We start from the raw sequence: 22,574 nt of genomic DNA, 5'->3' as shown, positions 1-22,574 counted from the left end.
AGCAAGAATACTGGATGTCTATAGATATTTTTCTTTGAAGTTAAGAGAAGATAATTAAATGTAATTATTAATCATAGGAAATAATACTTTGTGTATTTCGATACATTTTGGGGTGAATTGCTCTGGTTAAAAAGGGCATATCTGCTTGTAGGACCTATCAGAAATACCTATGGTTATTTTCTTGATGATGGTGAATTCACTCTGAGGGAATTGAGCATATCATAAATTACTTTATTTTCTTCAGAAAATACTATATATTATATAGATCAAAGTAATTGATGCCTGAGTAAAGAGTAGACCTCAGACAGATAGGAACTCCTATTTCTCTAACTTTACTTAGTAAGTTTCAGCATACTCTGAAATTGACCTGTTTGAGCTTCTGTTTGGAATGGTTGCTTGGCAGTGGTTCATACTGAACATTCTTAACCATGGGTCTGATGATTGTAGTAAGTTTTTCTTAGGGATTTTCACATGGCTGTGCTCTGAGCTGAACATTTTACATGAATTATTTCACTTAACCTTTGCAACAACTTTATAAGGCAGATGCTGTTTTTATTCCCAGTTTACACATGGGAAAATTAAGGCTTAGAGAGGTTAAATCACTCACTGAGGTTATATGGTTAATAAATTGTAGAGCCAAGATCAGACCAATTTCCCTATGACTCTTGAGCTGCCCTCTTAAACACTGCAGGTGTTTGGTCTTGTATACGACAGAATTGGTTCCAAACCATGACTCCATGTCAAAACCCAGATCCTCATCCAGTCTGTGGAATTGGAAGCAATAAAACACAGTCTTTATCTTTTTGTTCTTTTTTTCCGCCTTAATATCTAGCTCTATTTTTAGCTTTTAGTTGTTTATAATAGAAGAGCTGTTGAGAAGTTTATAATCCTTATTCCATATTCAAATCAGGAAATGTACTGGGAAGTATTAACCAAGACTTGAGCATTCAGCATTTCCCCTACTGAGCCCAACTCCTCTCACTTGTTGACTCAGGCCTGCTTCACTGAACATTTTTTTTGTTTTCTATCCACAACCTGAGTGCCCCATGGAGGTGAAGGACATAGCCCAAGCCCACGCCATCAGTCAGTAGAACAAATGGGCTTGCTCTGCCTAACGTCGGGCCATCTCGGATTCCACCTCTTTTATAGAAATGAGTGATGAAGAGAGGTGCGTTCCGCTTTGCCGCTGTATTAATACACATCAGGGGCCAGCTCCTGCCATTAAATCATGCTCCTGCATACATCTGTTATCGGACTCCTCACCAGTGTGATGAACAAGACTGCAGATAGAGGCTTCCTTGTGTCATTCTTTATAGGATTTTCCTAAAAGAATAAATAGCTCAGATCTCTGCCAACACTCTCTCCTGTCACTGTGATGAATTCAGCTTCTTTCTTAAACATGCAGCCACAAATCTTTTCCCTTTTCCCCTCCCCCACTAGTGGAAAGTTTTAAGTTGACTGCATTTAAAGATATTAATAAGGCTAGAAAGGTGAAGAGCAAAAGGGAATAACATGCCTTCCTGTCTTTTTCGTACTAATATTAACAAAGGCCAGGGAAAAGGACCTTTTCATAGGGTCATTAGGTAGATCCATCTTGAAAGTGTAGCACCTCTATTTTCTTCATTTTATCTCCACTCCCCTTCCCTCTATGGCTTTATAACATGCAGGTGCCTGGTGTACAGATCCACCCCTGGATCCTAGTGAGTAACTGTGTTAACCTGCTTTTCAGGTCGATACACCAGAACAGGGAATGCCCACCAATGTCTCCCTCATGCTGAAGTGTACCAGCTGTCATATATTTTCTTAAAGATTGTAACTGGAAGAGAAAAAAGGGTTATTTTCTCTAAAATTTGAGAGACTTAAGTAGTTATAAGAAACATAAGGAACTCAGATGAAAATATGACTTCTTTTCCTTGAGATGATTTTCTTCATTAGAATGGCAGATCAGAGCTTTGGTTGGGCAAATCCCATTCCTTCATAAAGTAAACACATGGGGCTTCCCTGGTGGCGCAGTGGTTGAGAGTCTGCCTGCCGATGTGGAGAACGCGGGTTCGTGCCCCGGTCCGAGAGGATCCCACATGCCGCGGGGCGGTTGGGCCCGTGAGCCATGGCCGCTGAGCCTGCGCGTCCGGAGCTTGTGCTCTGCGGCGGGAGGGGCCGCAGCAGTGAGAGGCCCGCATACCGCAAAAAAGTTTAAAAAATTAAAAAAAAAAAAAGTAAACACGTGGCTGTAGGTGAAGGAGAATTGGGATAATAAGATATTCTGTTAAGAGCCCTGACTTTTTTTTTTTTTTTTTTTGGCGGGATCTTACTTCCCTGACCAGGGATTGAATCCGTGCCCTCTGCAGTGGAGGCGCGGAGTCCTAACCACTGGACCGGCAGGGAATTCCCACGAGCCCTGACTGTTTTGGCCATCCAAGAGCCATTTCTGACCTTCTTCACCCTGGGATAGGATATGTGTCCTTAGAAGGGTACCCAACAGTTAACCTGTTAATTAGTTACATAAGATTTCAAATACCAGGCCAGCAATGCTAGCGATGCATTCACAAGGGCAGGAATTTTTACCTGTCTTGCTCACTGCTGTACCCCACTGCATCTAAAAAATAATGCTCCACACATAGAGCAGTCTCTAGATATTTGTTGTATGAATAAATGAATAGAATATTAAAGATGAAACAGTTATTCTCAATATTATTCTAATCCTGTGATTGGATTCAGTAGTAGTTCCATTTCAGGTTGGCCCTTGTCTCAGGAGTCATAGGGCAGACTCTTATTGCCTACTGTGCCTTTTAATTAAGTTTAAATGTTTTCTAAAGTTAAAAATGTTTTTTAAAATAAATATTGAATGGCCACAAAAGAACATTTATAGAAAATGTATAAGATATAAAGAAAACCAATACAGCAACTATCCATATACCCACCATCCACTTTAAGAAAAGGAACATCACCTTTAAATTTTTCTTCCCACTCTCCTCAGAGGTAACCATTATCCTGATATATATTTTTGGTTAATCATTTGTCATTCTTTGTTTTTTTCAACTAGTTTTTACAGACATATGTATCTCTAAGCAGTATATTGTCTAGTTTTGCATGTTTTTGAAACTTGTGTTATGGAATGTTGTGTTTTATAAGTTACAAGTTTCACCCATTTATGTTCTTGAGATTCGTTCAGGTCTTATCCTACCAGAATCCATTCATTTTCTTACTGCCATATGTATGGTATTCCATTTTATCAGTTGACAGATATAATACAATTAACTGTTCTTGATGAACATTTCAGTCATATTCTTATGCTGTTTTACGCTATTGTGAAAAGTACTGCACCATTCTTCAGGTAAACATATGCAAAAGTTTCTCTTGGCCATTTCACAGTTCTTAGGATAGCTATATCAAAAAAAAAGAAAAAAAGTTGTTGTTTGAAGGATGTGGAGAAATTGGAAACCTTGTGCATTGCTGGTGGGAATGTAAAATAATGCAGCCACTGTGGAAAAAGATACGGTAGTTCCTCAAAAATTTAAACATAAAACTACCATGTGATCCATGGTAGTTCTGCTTCTGGATGTATACCCAAAAGAATTGAAAGCAAAGATTCAAATAGATATTTGTACACCCATGTTCATAGCAGCATTATTGACAGTAGCCAAAAAGTAGAAACAACCCAAATGTTCATCACTGGATGAATGGATAAATAAAATGTGGTATATACATTCAGTAGGTTATTACTCAGTCTGAAAACCTTCATTATAAGAATGAAATTATGAATGTTACAACATGGATGAAGGCAACATGTTAAGTGAAATAAGCCAAACACAAAAGGATGAATACTGTATGATTCCACTTATAAGAGGTACCTAAAACAATCCAATTTGTAGAAACAGAGACTAGAATGCTGGTTGCCGGGGGCTGCAGGAGGAAGAGAATGTGGAGTTATTGTTTAATGGGTAGACAGTTTCCATTTGGGATGATGAGAAAGTTCTGGACATGGATGGTGGTAATGGTTGTGCAACAATGTGAATATACTAAATGCTACTGAACAGTATGCTTAGAAATTATTAGAATGGTACATTTTATATATATTTTACCATAATAAAAAATATGTAGCAAAACAAAGTTTTTCTAGGACAGAGTTTTTTTGTTTTGGTTTGGTTTTTTTAACATCTTTATTGGAGTATAATTGCTTTACAGTGGTGTGTTAGTTTCTGCTGTATCACAAAGTGAATCAGCTAGCTATACGTATCCATATATCCATATATCCCCTCCCTCTTGCATCTCCTTCCTACCCTCCCTATCCCACCCCTCTAGGTGGTCACAAAGCACCAAGCTGATCTCCCTGTGCTATGCAGCTGCTTCCCACTAGCTATCTATTTTACTTTTGGTGGTGTATATGTGTCCGTGCCACTCTCTCACTTCATCCCAGCTTCCCCTTCCCCTTCCCCATGTCTTCAAGTCCATTCTCTACGTCTGCGTCTTTATTCCTGTCCTGCCCCTAGGTTCTTAACAACCTTTTTTTTTTTTTTTTAGCATACGGTATTTGTTTTTCTCTTTCTGACTTAGAGTCTGCAGACTCTAGGTCCATCCGCCTTCACTACAAATAACTCAATTTCGTTTCTTTTTATGTCTGAGTAATATTCCATTGTATATATGTGCCACATCTTCTTTATCCATTCATCTGTCAATGGACACTTAGGTTGCTTCCATGTCCTGGCTATTGTAAATAGTGCTGCAATGAACATTGTGGTACATGACTTTTTTTTTTTTGCGGTACGCGGGCCTCTCACTGTTGTGGCCTCTCCCGTTGCGGAGCACAGGCTCCGGACGTGCAGGCTCAGCGACCATGGCTCACAGGCCCAGCCGCTCCACGGCATGTGGGATCCTCCCGGACCGGGGCACAAACCCGCGTCCCCTGCATCGGCAGGCGGACTCTCAACCACTGTGCCGCCAGGGAAGCCCCATGACTCCTTTTGAATTATGGTTTTCTCCAGGTATATGCCCAGTAGTGGGATTGCTGTGTCGTATGGTAGTTCTGTTTTTAGTTTTTTAACCTCCATACTGTTCTCCATAGTGGCTGTATCAATTTACATTCCGACCAACAGTGAAAGAGAGTTCCCTTTTCTTGACACCCTCTCCAACATTTATTATTTGAAGACTTTTTGATGATGGCCATTCTGACTGGTGTGAGATGATACCTCATTGTAGTTTTGATTTACATTTCTCTAATGATTAGTGATCTTGAGCATCCTTTCATGTGTTTGTTGGCAATCTGTATATCTTCTTTGGAGAAATGTCTGTTTTGGTCTACTGCCCATTTTTGGATTGTTTGTTTGTTTTTTTGGATATTGAGCTGCATGAGCTGCTTGTATATTTAGGAGATTAATCCTTTGTCAGTTGCTTCATTTGCAAATATCTTCTCCCATTCTGAGGGTTGTCTTTTTGTCTTCTTTATGGTTTCCTTGGCTGTGCAAAGATTTTTAAGTTGCATTAGGTCCCATTTGTTTATTTTTTATTTTATTTCCATTATTGTAGGAGGTGGGTCAAGAAGGATCTTGCTGTGATTTATGTCATAGTGTTCTGCCTATGTTTTCCTCTAAGAGTTTGATAGTTTCTGGCCTTACATTTAGGTCTTTAATCCATTTTTGTTTTACTTTTGTGTATGGTGTTAGGAAGTGTTCTAATTTCATTCTTTTACATGTAGCTGTCCAGTTTTCCCAACACCACTTATTGAAGAGGCTGTCTTTTCTCCCTTGTATATTCTTGCCTCCTTTGTCAAAGATAAGGTTACCCTATGTGTGTGGGTTTATCTCTGGGCTTTCTATCCTGTCCCATTGATCTATATTTCTGTTTTTGTGCCAGTACCATACTGTCTTGATTACTGTAGCTTTGTAATATAGTCTCCAGTCAGGGAGCCTGATTCCTCCAGCTCCGTTTTTCATTCTCAAGATTGTTTTGGCTATTAGGGGTCTTTTGTCTTTCCATACAAACTGTAAAAACTCTTGTTCTAGTTCTGTGAAAAATGCCATTGGTAATTTGATAGGAATTGCATTGAATCTGTAGATTGCTTTGGGTCGTGTTGTCATTTTCACAGTGTTGATTCTTCCAATCCAAGAACATGGTATATCTCACCATCTGTTTGTATCATCTTTAATTTCTTTCATCAGTGTCTTACAGTTATCTGCATACAGATCTTTTGCCTCCTTAGGTAGGTTTATTCCTAGGTATTTTATTCTTTTTGTTGCAGTGGTAAATGGGAGTGTTTCCTTAATTTCTTTTTCAGGTTTTTCATTATTAGTGTATAAGAATGCCAGAGATTTCTGTGCATTAATTTTGTATCCTGCTACTTTACCAAATTCATTGATTGGCTCTAGTAGTTTTCTGGTAGCATCTTTAGGATTCTCTATGTGTAGTATCATGTCATCTGCAAGCAGTGACAGTTTTACTTTTTCTTTTCCGATTTGAATTCCTTTTATTTCTTTTTCTTCTCTGATTGCTAGGGCTAAAACTTCCAAAACTATGTTTAATAATAGTGGTGAGAGTGGGCAACCTTGTCTTGTTCCTGATCTTAGTGGAAATGGTTTCAGTTTTTCACCATTAAAAACGATGTGGGCTGTGGGTTTGTCATATATGCCCTTCATTATGTTGAGGTAAGTTCCCTCTATGCCTACTTTCTGCAGGGTTTTTATCATAAACTGCTGTTGAATTTTGTCAAAAGCTTTTTCTGCATCTATTGAGATGATCATATAGTTTTTATCCTTCACCTTGTTAATATGGTTTATCACATTGATTGATTTGCGTATATTGAAGAATCCTTGCATTCCTGGGATAAACACCACTTGATCATGGTGTATGATCCTTTTAATGTGTTGTTGGATTCTGTTTGCCAGTATTTTGTTGAGGATTTTTACATCTATGTTCATCAGTGTTAGCGGCCTGTAGTTTTCTTTTTTTGTGACATCTTTGTCTGGTTTTGGTCTCAAGGTGATGGTGGCCTCGTAGAATGAGTTTGGGAGTGTTCCTCCCTCTGCTATATTTTGGAAGAGTTTGAGAAGGATAGGTGTTAGCTCTTCTCTAAATGTTTGATAGAATTCGCCTGTGAAGCCATCTGGTCCTGGGACTTTTTTTGTTGGAAGATTTTTAATCACAGTTTCAATTTCAGTGCTTGTGATTGGTCTGTTTATAGTTTCTATTTCTTCCTGGTTCAGTCTTGGAAAGTTGTGCTTTTCTAAGAATTTGTCCATTTCTTCCAGGTTGTCCATTTTTTTGTCATAGAGTTGCTTGCAGTAATCTCTCATGATCTTTTGTATTTCTGCAGTGTCAGTTGTTACTTCTCCTTTTTCATTTCTAATTCTGTTGATTTGAGTCTTTTCCCTTTTTTTCTTGATGAATCTGGCTAATGGTTTATCAATTTTATCTTCTCAAAGAACCAGCTTTTAGTTTTATTGATCTTTGCTATCGTTTCCTTCATTTCTTTTTCATTTATTTCTGAACTGATCTTTATGATTTCTTTCCTTCTGCTAACTTTGGGGTTTTTTTGTTCTTCTTTCTCTATTTGCTTTAGGTGTAAGTTTAGGTTGTTTATTTGAGATGTTTCTTGTTTCTTGATGTAGGATTGTATTGCTATAAACTTCTCTCTTAGAACTGCTTTTGCTGCATCCCATAGGTTTTGGGTTGTCGTGTTTTCATTGTCATTTGTTTCTAAGTTTTTTTGATTTCCTCTTTGATTTCTTTAGTCATCTCTTGGTTATTTAGTAGCGTATTGTTTAGCCTCCTTGTGTTTGCATTTTTAAAGTTTTTTTCCTGTAATTGATATCTAGTCTCATAGCATTGTGGTCAGAAAAGATACTTGATACGATTTCAGTTTTCTTAAATTTACCAAGGCTTGATTTGTGACCCAAGATATGCTCTATCCTGGAGAATGTTCCATGAGCACTTGAGAAGAAAGTGTATTCTGTTTTTGGATGGAACGTCCTATAAATATCAATTAAGTCCATCTTGTTTAATGTGTCATTTATAGCTTGTGTTTAATTATTTATTTTCATTTTGGATGATCTGCCCATTCGTGAAAGTGGGGTGTTAAAGTCCCCTACTGTGATTGTGTTACTGTTGCTTTCCCCTTTTATGGCTGTTAGCATTTGCCTTATGTATTGAGGTGCTCCTATGTTGGGTGCGTAAATATTTACAATTTTTATATCTTCTTCTTGGATTGATTCCTTGATCATTATGTAGTGTTCTTCTTTGTCTCTTGTAATAGTCTTTATTTTAAACTCTAGTTTGTCTGATATGAGAATTGCTACTCTAGCTTTCTTTTTTTTGTTTGTTTTTTTGGTTTTTGTTTTGTTTTGTTTTTTTTGCGGTACACAGGCCTCTCACTGTTGTGGCCTCTCCCGCTGTGGAGCACAGGCTCCGGACACATAGGTTCAGCAGCCATGGCTCACGGGCCCAGCCACTCCGCGGCATGTGGGATCTTCTCAGACCGGGGCACGAACCTGTGTCCCCTGCATCGACAGGCGGACTCTCAGCCCCTGCGCCACCAGGGAAGCCCCCTAGCTTTCTTTTGATTTCCATTTGCATGGAATATCTTTTTCCATCCTCTCATTTTCAGTCTGTATGTGTCCCTAGGTCTGAAGTGGGTTTCTTGTAGACAGCGTATATATGGGTCTTGTTTTTGTATCCATTCAGCAAGTCTTTGTCTTTTAGTTGGAACATTTAATCCATTTACATTTAAAGTAATTATCGATATGTATGTTCCTGTTACCATTTTCTGAATTGTTTTGGGTTTGTTATTGTAAGTTTTTCCATTCTCTTGTGTTTCCTGCCTAGAGAAGTTCCTTTAGCATTTGTTGTAGAGCTGGTTTGGTGGTGCTGAATTCTCTTAGCTTCTGCGTGTCTGTAAAGGTTTTAATTTCTCCATCGAATCTGAATGAGATCCTTTCTGGGTAGAGTAATCTTGGTTGTAGGTTTTTTCCCTTTCATCACTTTAAATATGTCCTACCACACCCTTCTGCCTTGCAGAGTTTCTGCTGAATGATCAGCTGTTAACCTTATGGGGATTCCCTTATATGTTATTTGTTGCTTTTCCCTTGCTGCTTTTAATATTTTTTCTTTGTATTTAATTTTTGATAGTTTGATTTATATGTGTCTTGGCATGTTTCTCCTTGGATTTATCCTGTATGGGACTCTCTGCACTTCCTGGACTTGATTGACTATTTCCTTTCCCATATTAGAGAAGTTTTCAACTATAATCTTTTCAAGTATTTTCTCAGTCCCTTTCTTTTTTTCTTCTTCTGGGACCCCCTATAATTCAAATGTTGGTGCATTTAATGTTGTCCCAGAGGTCTCTGAGACTGTCCTCAATTCTTTTCATTCTTTTTTCTTTATTCTCCTCTGCAGTAGTTATTTCCACTATTTTATCTTCCAGGTCACTTATCCGTTCTTTGGCCTCAGTTATTCTGCTATTGATTTCTTCTAGAGAATTTTTAATTTCATTTATTGTGTTGTTTATCATTGTTTGTTTGCTCTTTAGTTCTTCTAGGTTCTTGTTAAACATTTCTTTTATTTTCTCCATTCTGTTTCCAGGATTTTCTATCATCTTTACTGTCATTACTCTGAATTCTTTTTGAGGTAGACTGCCTATTTCCTCTTCATTTGTTTGGTCTGGTGGGTTTTTACCTTGCTTCTTCATCTGCTGTGTATTTCTCTGTCTTCTCATTTTGCTTAACTTACTGTGTTTTTTGGGTCTTCTCTTCACAGTCTGCAGGTTTGTATTTTCCATTGTTTTTGGTGTCTGCCGCCAGTGGGTAATGTTGGCTCCGTGGGATGTGTAGGCTTCCTGCTGGAGGGGACTGGTGCCTGTGTTCTGATGGATGAGGCTGGATCTTGTCTTTCTGGTGGGCAGGACCATGTCTGGTCGTGTGTTTGTGACCTTATTATGATTTTAGGCAGCCTCACTGCTAATGGGTGGGGTTGTGTTCCTGTCTTGCTAGTTGTTTGGCATGGGGTATCCAGCACTGGAGCTTGCTGGTCGTTGAGTGGAGCTGGTTCTTAGAGTTGAGACGGAGATCTCTGGGAGAGCTCTCGCCGATTGATATTACAAGGGGCCGGGAGGTCTCTGGTGGACCATTGTCCTGATCTCAGCTCTCCCATCTCAGAGGCTCAGGCCTGACACCCAGCTGGAGCACCAAGACCCAGTTCTTGGAGAAGGGGCCCTTGCAATTTCTAAGGAGCAGGGTTTCTTTGTAACTGCTGTGTCCATGAGATCACAAAGAAAGTTCTCATTTTCTGAAGGAAATGTATCCAGAGAAGCAGATTGCACAGTTTCCATAGTCTAATTCCTCTTCTTTGGATAGGACTCCTCAAAAAGGTAACAAGCCAAGAATCTAGGACAGTTTTTTCACCATGGTTGGTGAGCATCTAGTAATGGTAGTTATAGTTTTATGAAATTTATTTTCACTTAAATAGGAGTGAATGAGCACATGTGTGTGAGAAATAGAGAGAGAGAGAGAGATTTGGGTGGTGATGTCAGATGTATTTCTTGCTGCTATGATTCAGTTTCCAAAATGTTTGAAAGCCACTACCCTCTAAAAACTCTTGTATATGTGCCATGGAGTTAATAGCTTTCAAGGTTTTTTTTTTTTCTTTCTGAAATTTATGTTTGAATGTTGGGTGTACCTGTAAATCTGAAATAAACCCTTGGGTGCACTATGATATAATCTAATCTTTTTCATTAAGAAAAAAAAAGTATTGGTCATGACCCACTACATTGATTTTGTGACACATAATTTGAAAATTACTTTTCTAGGTTATATTCCTAGGAATGGAATTATTGTAACAGGATAAAAGCGAAACTTTTTAACATTTTGCTCTATTTTAGTGTCTATATTTGTTTTCAACAGTTGGGGGTATGATGGTGGTTTGTACTGCTCTGCTCAGGGGGCATTTGGAGATGTGAGGACAGTGTTTCGTTGTCACAATGACTGGGGAATGCTTTTGGCATTCAGGGACAGGGTCCAGAATGGTAAGTGTCCTAAAAAAAAATAGGACAGCCCTGCACAAGCAATGATTATCCTGTCCAGAATGTCTTAATGTGCTTGTTGAAAAACCATGGGCTTGGTGTGTGATTTTTCTACCATTTGCCTTATTATTCAGTATTTATTGGTGACACCGTCGTATTGGAGGCATAGGATGTTGTAGAAAGAGCAGAGGGCTTGGAGTCCAGTATATGAGTTTGAGTCTTGCTACTTAACCAGCCCAGTTGTGTCCCTGAACAAATTATCCACTTTCTCTATGCCTTAGTTTTCTGATCCAGGAAATGGAGATGACGATACCTACTTCTAAGAGTTTGCATTAAGAAATAAGATTATAAGTATACGTTGTTTACACAGTACAGTGCCTGGCACATAAATGCTTAATAAGTGATTATTACTACATTATGAATTTGTACTACTGAATTTATTCATTTGTTCAGTTAAACCCATTTTCTGAGGTGGAGAAATACAATACTTATCTTACTTAAATCTTGCCTTTATTTTTTGGTTTAAAAAAAAAAAGAAACTTTATGTGGCCACTTGGTTTAATACGACATAAAGTATAAGAATTAAGAAAGTTTTGTGTTGACATCTCTCTCATTCTAATTTGTCTCCTTTTGACTTTTTTCCTCCTTACTTTTATTGTAACACCCTTACCAGTTCACATGGATGCAGTGGAGCCAACCATACCAGCATCACAGGCCCCCAAATCTCCGAACTCTGAGTGGTTGGTCAGGACCTCTGCTGCAGAGAAAACCACTGACTCAACTGCAGCTACATTTTTTAAAATGCCACAAGAAAAGAGCCCTGGATACGGCTAGACAGCAGAATTTCACCCACCAAGAGCCGACTAGATGTTGCTGAAACAAATATTAGACTTTGTATTATATTGTCTTGCATATCTTAATTGACGTTCCCAGTCCTTTCGCCACCAGGACTGACTCCTCTTCAAAGAAGTGGACTCTTTCTCTTAGAAAATCATATTGTGAAAATCTTTTTTTTTTAATTGTAAAATATTAGGACAGCAATTTTTTTAAAAAAGGTCATCCTATGCTCTATTTGTTACATTGCTATTGCTGTCCCAACAGTTACCTACAGCTCTGTTTACAGAGCTGTTGCTGTTTTACAGGTATGTCTTTTTTCTTGAAGAACTAGTAACTGCTTTTGCATATTTTTTGTGTAGAGCTTTTAATACCATTTGAGGAAGTTCCAAATTTGCAGCCAGTTCCAGACAAAGTTAAACACAGATTTAAGATCTGTGTGTGGAATTGTTTGCAGGAGATAAGGCTTGCCTTTGAGCCTGGTCTTGATTCAAGCAGAGTGCCAATAAGATAAATCCACCAAGTACTCAATTTGGAGCCTCAGAAAAGACTACCAGCAGCATGGGCCTTGGAAGCTTACTCCATTTTTCTAGATGTCCTGTTGGAATCGCCAGCAGCTGCGTTGTACTTTGCCTCATCTCCAAAGTCTGTGTTCTACTGAAAGAGGACCTATATATATACACATACAGATCGGTGTCATGAAGAAGGTGCTTTAGGTGTACAGCAAACTTAAAACAGTGGATTGTGTCTTAATACTTCATGTTGCGGTGTAAGCCTTTATGTACTAAACAAGACTTTTATTGTTAGTATTATAGGTCAATAACCTGTAGCAGAAATTCATACTCTATTATAATAATGGCTTTTTGAGGCCATACTTTGGGGAGGAAAAATGTCTTTTTGACATGCCTTTATACTTGGTATGTTTATGACGGCTCAGCTGCATGAAGAGTTATATATACAGCCATGCCTCAAGTTGGATGCTCCTTTGTCAAAATGAGGAATAAGTGACTGCGTAGAGCTTCTGAAGAAAAGCCACCCTTTCTAAAAAAGTATTATCAAGATTGTCTGTCGTTGAGGGACCTGGTTGGCAGAAGGGCCCTTTTTTGTACAAATTGAATGCTTTTACTCTGAGATACACAGAAGCCATTCTCAAGTGTCCGCCGCTCTTGTGACATTCTAGAGGAACTCCCACCCCTGCACCTGCTAGGACAGAGCCTCCTTTCTTTCCCTGAAGCGCAGTTGTCCTTTCTCACACACAATTTAATGGTGGGCCGCTCTGTTGTATTCCTTTAAAAATTGTTGTCCTTATCATTGGTAGCGCCAGAATGTCCTTGTCAGTGGTGTGGGTGTGAATCTGGTGGGAAAGGGGTACTGGAAGCTAAGTTTACATAGTACTTAATGTAAGACTGAGAACATGGCAGTTGTCCACAACAAGGAGTATGGTGGAGGGAGGAGCGGGTGGAGATTACGGCATGAGGAGTAGTGCTAAAGCCAGCCCAGCATCCCTGGGAGCCACCCAGATTCTTGTGCAGTCGCGAGTGTACTTCCCTTCCTATGGCTGCACCCATAGCAGAATAGAAAACATAATGTCTGTTGAATATAAAGTGGTTCTACTCAGTTGTTTTAGTGATGAAGGTATCTTTTTGTTGTAATATGTGCATTCTTACCTAGTCCCAATAGTGTCCCGAGGCACACATTTCTAACATAATTTGTTGGATTTAAGGGAGAAATTCATGAACATAATAATTTTATTTTCTTTGCACTAAGCTCCATGGCTCATTCAGAGATCAGTCCTGTGATCATCGCCTGTTAAGACCTCTGTAGTTCGGGTAGCATCTTTTTCTTCATGACATGTAGCCTAATAATTCTCCTTTCTACCTGCGATTAAAAATCACTTGTATGTACAACTTTATTTACCTTTTAAACATCTATGATGTAAAGGTAGGTGATTGCTACCATTTTATAGAGTCAAGAACAGTCTTAGTGACTTGCCCCAAATCTCATAATCAAGTCAAGACTAAAATCCCAGACTTACAGACTTTCTTGGCCCTGGGTTATAATCTTTGGGTTGTCATTGATAGACCTGAGTCACTCTGAGATTCATATTTTTGAAACAGTATGCCAGATAAACAGAATGTTTATCATCTTTCTTGATCAAGCTTTCCTACATATTTTGAATACTTTCAATGGGGAGCAACCCAAAATGCCATATCTGTAATAACTAGGAGAGAAAATTAATTGCCTAAGAGAATAGCCATTAAGCACACAAATATTCTTCCAATACAGGGTTGTAAATTGTGCTCCTTACTTAAGCTGCTGCATGAGCATGCTTACAGAATTATTCACCGACTTATTCTGCTTGTTTTTTATATGAGTCAATTCCAGAGGAATACTCTTAGAATCAAGTGTATTTTGAATCTTAAATTTTAAATTTCCTTTTTATATGGCAAAGTGTATAATGTCATAAATTAAGAGAAATCTGTTACCTTTCAACAAAAGGTATAATTTCAAAATCGGGTTTTGAAATCTGTTGAAAAAAAATTATAGCTTGGCTTCTTTTGAGGATAATCATTGAGCTCACTTGTGTTTGATCTGCTCAAAAGTAATAACCGAAGCAGAGTTCCACAGTTCTTCCTAATTTCAGGATTCTGATTTATCCCAGCTTGCTGTCCAGTCTGCTTGTCTAAATCCTAATCTTGGGTATTTTTCACAATGGGCGAAAACATTATGTACTTGCATGAGCATCATTCATAAAGGATAGTTTTGCTTACGGGTTTAAGGGAATTTGAGATTATTTTTCAGGTGCAGTATTTTAAAGGGAACAACTTCATTTGCATCAAAACTTGTGTTGCTTTTTGGTAAGAACTGTTCAGAAGAGTTAATTAATAGCTGTTTACATGGTGCCAAGTTTGGAGGGGCAGAGTATGATCTTTATTGAGTGGTGTGTTCTCGATAAATAGGCCTCATTTAGCCTTGAATTCTTTAGAAATCAAATGCAATTGGAAATTTCAGGTGACAAAGTTTTGCTGGGCTATAGAAACAGGCTGCAAATGAGGCCATTTTGGCAGCAAAATGACCAAAAGCTGAAATAAAGCTTCTTAATCCGTGATGCTTATGGCATCCTTTGCTAAGTAAAGCTCAATACCTAGGAGAGGTAATTTAAACTACTTGTGAATCCCAAATAGGTGAATCTGACATATCTCTACTTTGGAACCAGAAATGCAGTCTAGATCACAGCATAGCAAGTTCTGATGCTAAAAGTACAGGAGCAGAGTTATCATAGCAGTGAGTCATTTAGAGGTGAACGAGTCTCAGAGTGTCACGTGAGGAAGGAGCTAGGTGGCACTGTCATTGCTGGTGTGATGGGTTCTCCACTTCGGCTCCAGGAAAAGGCTCCTGGGGATGCCTGATTCATTTCAAGCCTTTGCTTTATTTTGGCTTCACTACCATGATTCTGAGCCACAAGCTTTTGTATTTCCTGGGGATTAAGCTGTGTAAAAATACAGCATTAGCCGTATTCAGCATTCTGTATATTTGGTGAACCTTATCTGAGCTGGGATGAGAACAGAGTGGCTTTCTCTAGCAGCAGTGGATACAGTCTAGTTGGGGGCATAGCTTATAGGCTGTATCATGGTTCATGGGATGGTGGGAGGGGTGGCAGAAGCGGTTTGCTCTTGCTGTCAGCTGCTTCCTTTGCTAATGTTTCAGCTGCCCATTTTACTTTTCAGTATTTCCTTATCTCCCTCTCCAGTTGTGACAGTTAGTGTAGTTACTGATAGTGACAGCAATCAGGTTGGGTTCCTACCCCATGAGAAAACTGGCACAGAGGAAAAAAGGTGAGGAAATTGGTGGGTTCTGCTATTAGCACTAAACACAAGTGGCCCACACATGCTTTCATTAAGATCACGAAACAGATGAACATCAAGATCACGAAACAGATGAACATCAAATGCCTGGAAATAGCAACATGGAAAAGAAACAAAGGAAATTGAGTGATCTTGCCGAAGAGTGTGGATTAGAAGGTTTTTAACAAGCCCAGCAAAACAAACTTACGGCCAAAAGAAGTTTTCCTGCCACTGCCCTGCACTGCACTTGGTAAAATTGTCAAATGTGGGGGAAAAAAAATTTTCCAAGCACAGTATTGAAGAATGGGGCAGATCCTGAAGATGTTCACCAAGGAAAGGAATCTTGGCAAGGTTCAGACTGGGAAGGCAAGGGGAAGAGAAGGAGATGCTTAGAGCAGGGCTGCTAGGGCCCCGAGATCAACAGCATGCATACATTCTCCCCCCACCGCAGATCTGCTGAATCAGAAACTCTGAGGGTGAGGCCCAGGGGTCTTTTACCAGCCCTCCAGGGGACTTGATGTTTAAGAACGATGCACAATGATGTTTAAGAACCGCAGGCTTTGCCACAGTTAAAAAGAAGTGTTTTAATATACTGGTGTCCCCCCCAAGCTCTGAGGTGCTCTTATACTTTACTCCATAAGTATGGAGATGTTTTGTATATGGTTCTTTGCAGAAACTGTTAAATGTCTTTATTTCCCATACTTTTTCCCTCAAGTTCCTGAAAGATCTCCTGGAAATATTGAGAAAGGATGATGTGGAGAAAAATGCCATTGAGGCCATTTTTAGATGGATAGAAACAACCTTTTAAAAGTGGATTAAAGTATAACAATGGATTTTTAGTCTGTGAGTGATCATTGATTTTCATAACTGACAGGAAAACATTTGTGTAAGATACTGCCATCCATGATTTTATGATACCTGTTCATTACATCTTAGTTTCATGGGAAAATGTCATATATTTTCATAATGATGAAGTCTTTAAGTATGGCTCACAAAAATGAAAAAAATAATTGGAAGAAAAAAACACCCTGAGTACATAGCTATTGTGTAATAAATACCTGTTGAATTATTGGTAATCTTTTGCTGGGAATTAATCTCAGTACTTCAGAGCATGTAAAAATCAATTTTCAGTGATCCCACTTAATCACACCTTACTGTCTTTGTTTTACATTTTCAGCTAGTGATTCCGCAGGGGTTGGGAACCAGTAGTAACAACATGTTATATTTTTTCATCGTCTGACTTAGGATTCAGTGTGTCAGAAGACAGTACTCTAATCTTAAAGCTTTGAAGTGGTGGTATGGTCATTTTTTCTTTAGATTTTATTTGTGTGAATTGGCCTAGGCCCTACTTTATTACTAAAGCCTATGAACCAAATTTCTCTTGGAATATGTGTGGCTACGGAGGAGTTCTCTAGTATCATTTCCTCAGATGCTCATGTTTCGTGCCTGGATTTTTATTTATAAAGGTGACTGATGACGCGGAAAGGTCAGTGACATTGAAAGAAAAGTCTAATGTTACAGTTCCCCTAGAAACAGGAGGCACGGTTTGCCATGCAGGGCCACAGGACAAACACCAAGTTTGGGTCAGGAGGCAGAAGACGGGAACAAGTGATAGGTTTAGGCCAGAGCCATGATCAGGATTTTCTTGGCAAAGCAGGGCAGGGAGAACAGTTTAGGCATGGCTAGTGAATAATTCCAGGGCCTTAGGGCTACAGTGTGGGCTCCAGTTGCCTGGTGCCTGGCCCTGGGATGACTGTGTCCTGGGGTGTGCAGGCCAGATGGAGGAGGTGTGGCTCCATCAGACGTGGTTAGTTTGCACATCAAAAGCATGCTGCAGGCTGAGTCCTTTGCCGGCTCTAAGAACCGGCCAGCCCTGAGACGGGTCATCTTTCCCCATCGAGAAAGTTTTTTTAAGATGTCAAAACATCATAATATATTGGAAATATAAAACATGATTAATACACATGTATAGACTGTTTAGCTCTCCTTTCAATTTTTGTAGTCTTTTAAAGCACCACATAATTTTTCTTTTCCGTCTTGAAAACCATTTGAAAGTACCTCTGGCCAAAAATGTTAGCGTTACTAGATATTATCAAGGTGTGGGAATATAAAAAATTTTAAGACGTAAATTATGAAAATAGTGTTTTCTTTCGCTAGAAGTGAGTTCTGATCCTTGCAGATCCCTCATTCAAATGTTTAACTGAAAAAGGGAAGAAAATATCAGAGAACTTATAAGTAGCCTTGGTGACTGACTTAAATCAACCCGTTTCACTACATATAGACTCTACACCTTGTTCCTCCCAGTGGGCCATGTATTTCTCCATGAAAATCTGCTACCCCAAAATCATGGCGACAATTTGAATTGCTCTAAATATTTATCTTGCTCAACCTCCCACCTATTGTTAGCAGCTATTGCAAACTGGCCATTTTAAACCCTTTCAGTCCCCACCTTCTCTCAACCCCAGCAGCTAATCTCACCTCTCCCCTAACAGATAATAGAGCATTAGATGGGGAAACTCCGCTTACACACCTTCACATACACCCTTCCTCACCTCTTTGTCTTGAAAATTCCTGTCCTCCCCCTAACAAATCCCTTCTCTTACACTCAAGGTCCTCTCCCTTGATCAGATGCCTTGCTCAATACAGCTTCTCACTCCTGACACATATGGCTTTGCATTTAAACACGTTCAAAGACTCCCTCTTCAAACAAAAATGCCTTTCCTCCACCCTTTGAACCCCTTGACTAGCACTAAATACTGTTCTTTCCTGTACTTTGTCTATTAATTCTCAGTTCACTGAAGCAGTAGTTTTTAACCCTGGCTGCACACTAGGATCATCTGGGGAGATTTTTAAAAACCCTAATTCCCTTGACTGAACCACAAGCCAGTTACAGGAGAATGGGGTAGTGGGACAATCTTTTTAAAGCAAAGACATTCAGCCAACGTGCAGCCGAGGCTGAGAGCCGATGCGCTAAAACCTGGCCGCTACGCTCGCCGCCATTAAGATTGTTCTTGCTCGGTTCACCAGTGACTTCTGGTTGCCAAAATTTAGTCCTTAGGTTGATTTTTATGTCTTGATACCATATAACTGCTTCCTTTCTGGAATTCTGAGTCTTCTGACCCTGCTCTCCTGATCTTTCTCCTGCTTTCTCAGCCTCTCAGGCAGGGTGGTCAGTAGGTCAGTCCAATGCAGACTGAATGTCTGCCTCTGCCCTCCCCTCCATTACTTCATCAATACCCATGTGCTAGTGAGTTCCTTTGCCATGCCGCCTTAATGTGCTGGCTTAAAGCACAGATGGGAGTGAAGCACTTCCATTCATTGATAATTACCGTAAACTAGGAAAGCCATCTCAAGGTGTCTGCTCCTTTCCTCACTTCTCTTTGCTCCTCCTTCAAGCCCACTGAAGTAGGAAGAATTGCTAACCACACTAGTCAGTTTCTATGATGGATAGCCCCTATTTACTAGTGGGTGGAATTGTTCTTCATGAAGAGTCAGGCTGAACTGTGGTCCCTTTTCTGCTTTCTCCTTTCCAGGGTCTTGGGCTGGTAAGGAGGCCTGGGCCCACTTCTGCATATAAGAAGGCTACCCGCCATGTAGTACTTGCTTCAGTTTTTTTACTTGCTGCTGTTGGTAAGATTTTAGTTTGAGTTTAGGGGAGAGACAGACCCATTTCCTCACCTCTTTTTGACCTTGGGTGCCATGTCGGAGCTTACTTTATCAGAAAACTTTGTTGGAGTCTCAGGCATTCTCCCCACTAATAATAAAGTGGAACTTGATTTTCCACATCACTGCATGCTGCCTTTGGAACTCTATGTAGGGGCTCCACCCTCACCATAAGGGACTGTGTGTTTCTGGCTTCTTTACATCACTAGTTTCTGATTTAAAATCTGGGATAGGTGGATCTGATTGTCAGGTGCCTATGTCCTGTGAGAATGAGGTTATCTGGAAAGTTTAGCTTCTACTGGGGAGAGATGAACTCCTTAAACACAGTATGTTTTAATGTCTGGGAGAGCTAGTCCCCTCATAATTTCTCTTTTTCAGTGTTTTTCTGGCTATTCTTACATGTTTGTTTTTCTATATAAACTTTAGTGTCAACCGGCGTAACTCCATTTTGAAAAAGTGTGTTGATATTTTTATTGAGATCGTATTACATTTATTAACTAACTTAGAGAAAAATGGCATCTTTACAGTGTTGAGTCATCCTATCCAAGAACAGGGGATGTATTTCTACTGTTCAAGTCTATTTTTGTGCCTTTTAAAGACTTTTAAAATTTTCTTTGTATAAGTTTGTGTTTCTTGTTAAGTTTATCCCTAAGTATTTAATCTTTGTTGCTAGTAAATGGGGTTTTCTCTGCCATTATGTCTTCTACTTTGTTATTGTTCTTATATGTGAAGGCTGTTGATTTTTATATGCTAATTTTTTATCCTGATAACTTACTGAATACTTTTACTTTTGGGTTTAGTTTTATCATTGATCATTGAGGGTCAAAAAACATCTTTCTAAATGCACAAAGCAGTGGAAAGAAATGAAAGAATCTGTAGAGGTCAAAAAGGGATGTGAAAGCTCGAAACTTGGGAGGCAAGTAAGATGAAAGCCAGCTTTCACGCTGAAGGTATCTGCTGAGAGCTGGTCTCCTTGAGTCTCTGTCACGATGACTGTGATGCTGCGTGCAGGAGGTAAAGCAGGGTCTGCTCAAGGCAGGGAGATCTGAGGTCTCCCACAGAGCGAGGACCCTCAAAGTGCTACACTTACAGTGTAAGGGTAGATACTAAATAAACCCACCAAGCAGAAATAACAGCAAGGGAACATGCCTTTCTTGACCTTGGCCCTGGATGGAGGAAAAGCTTTTATTTTAACCTAAAAATTTTTAACAAGTTGCCCCTTATAGAGGTTTATGGCCCAAATTTATACTACTCGTGTGGTCCAAAATACTGCAAGTGGGAATTTAATTTACAATGGACCCAGGTAGGTGGTAACCCCAGATGACTGGCAGAAGCAAACACATTCTCTCTGGAGGAATGAAACTTCAATCTAGGTATCAAAGAATTCCCACAGATAAAGTCACAAAGAATATGGGTAGCTCACAGTTAAAAACCACAAACCAAAGAAAGAAATGAGTACCATGAGCGCAAGTCATCAGAAACAACATACAGGAGAATCAGACTCACAAATAACTTAGATATTGTACTTATTAGCACAGAATATAAACATGTTACACATGTTTTAAATATATTTCAAGAAGTCAAAGAGAGGCCTCAAAACACCAGGCAACAAAAGCATATACTTTTGAAAGGGGTTGATGAGAGTTAACATGTCCTACCGCCCTTTAATTTTTCAAGAGGAGAGTAAAGAGTCTTATTTGTTAGGGACTTTAGGTAAGTAGATCTGTTAAAATATTTGGAGTAACTTTTAAAATAATATAAAGAATATAGCATTTAAACTAATAATGGATAAAATGATAAGAAAATAAATTAGAAAGTTAAGAAAAATAAGAAGTATACAATAAGATGGTAAAAGGATTCAAATATAGTAGTAAAGTGTAAATGAATTACTCCAGTTGAAAGATAAAGCCTATAATACTGGATTTTTAAAATCCAGCTATATGCTCTTTATAAGAGACATATCTAAAACTTTAAAGAAAGATTGAAAAGGAAAAGGATGGAAAAAATATACGAGGCACATATCAGAGGAAGTAAGGATAATCTCTACAAAATAATAAACATTGGTTCAATTACTGATAAATGGTTCAATTTGTCAGGGGGATATACTAATTCTCAACTAATCTTAATAATACAGCCTCAATATACATAAGCAGAACTAAGTTTAAAATATACTCTTTCAGTAATTGATATAACAAGTGGACAGAAATGGTTATGAATATAGCATATTTAAATAACAAATACGCTTAGTGTAATGGACATGAATGGAATCACACCCAAGAATATGAAGAATTACACATTATTTTCAAGCACAGATTGAACATTTATAAAAATTGACTCTTAGGCCATAAAGCAAACCTTAGTAAATTCCAAAGATTAGAGTCACATAGATCACACTCTAATCACAACGAAAGTAAATTTAAAAGACAATAGCCAAAGGGGGGGAGGTGTGATTTTCTAATGCATTTAGAAATTTAATAACATATCTAAACCAATGAATCAATGAAAAAATCCTAATGGGTATTAGAAAATACTTATAACTGGGCTTCCCTGGTGGCGCAGTGGTTGAGAGTCTGCCTGCCGATGCAGGGGACACAGGTTCGTGCCCCGGTCCGGGAAGATCCCACATGCCGCGGAGCAGCTGGTCCTGTGAGCAATGGCCGCTGAGCCTGCGCGTCCGGAGCCTGCGCTCCGCAGCGGGAGAGGCCACAACAGTGAGAGGCCCGCGTACCGCAAAAAAAAAAAAAAAGAAAGAAAGAAAATACTTATAACTAATTGTATAAAAATCCTATGCATTAACACTCTTCAGATACAGCTAAAGGGATAGTTAGAGGAAAATTTATGGTCTGAAATGTTTTGAGTTAGAGAAGAAGAAAGGACTGAAAATTTATGGGGTAAGCATTCTACATTTACACTTACTAGAAGAACATTATTCTTCTAGAAAAGAATAATAGAGAAGTCAAAAGTAATAAAAGTTGTGAGATCAGAACTTAATGCTATAGAAAATGAACATGTAATTGAGAGATCAACAAAGCCAGAAATTAAGACAAATAATATAAGCAAATCTCTAACATCATTAATTAAGAAAAACTAGGGAAGGCACAAACATATTAGGAATCAAAGGGGTATATAATTATAGATTTAGAGATTTAAAAGTTAATAAGGTAGTGCTATGAACAACTTTAGCCAATAAATTTGAAAGCTTAGACAAAATGGACAGATATCTAGAA

The 22,574-nt window shown here is 38.9% G+C and overlaps 1 protein-coding gene across 7 annotated transcripts in view; it reads left to right on the top strand.

Annotated features, from left to right (window-relative positions):
* GPATCH2L (G-patch domain containing 2 like) overlaps positions 1 to 20,041 on the top strand; it is a 66,612-nt gene extending 46,571 nt beyond the window's left edge. For all 7 annotated transcript variants that reach the window (XM_067729855.1, XM_067729862.1, XM_067729836.1 and 4 more), the window contains one exon: positions 11,679 to 20,041. In XM_067729855.1, the coding sequence (XP_067585956.1) occupies positions 11,679 to 11,839 (161 nt within the window). In that variant the 3' untranslated portion in view covers positions 11,840 to 20,041. The remainder of the gene's footprint in view (positions 1 to 11,678) is intronic.
* The last annotated feature ends 2,533 nt before the right edge of the window (positions 20,042 to 22,574 follow it).

This window comes from Pseudorca crassidens, chromosome 1, assembly GCF_039906515.1.
Source record: "Pseudorca crassidens isolate mPseCra1 chromosome 1, mPseCra1.hap1, whole genome shotgun sequence".
Lineage (NCBI taxonomy): Eukaryota > Metazoa > Chordata > Mammalia > Artiodactyla > Delphinidae > Pseudorca > Pseudorca crassidens.
This window is presented reverse-complemented; position numbering and strand designations above follow the sequence as displayed.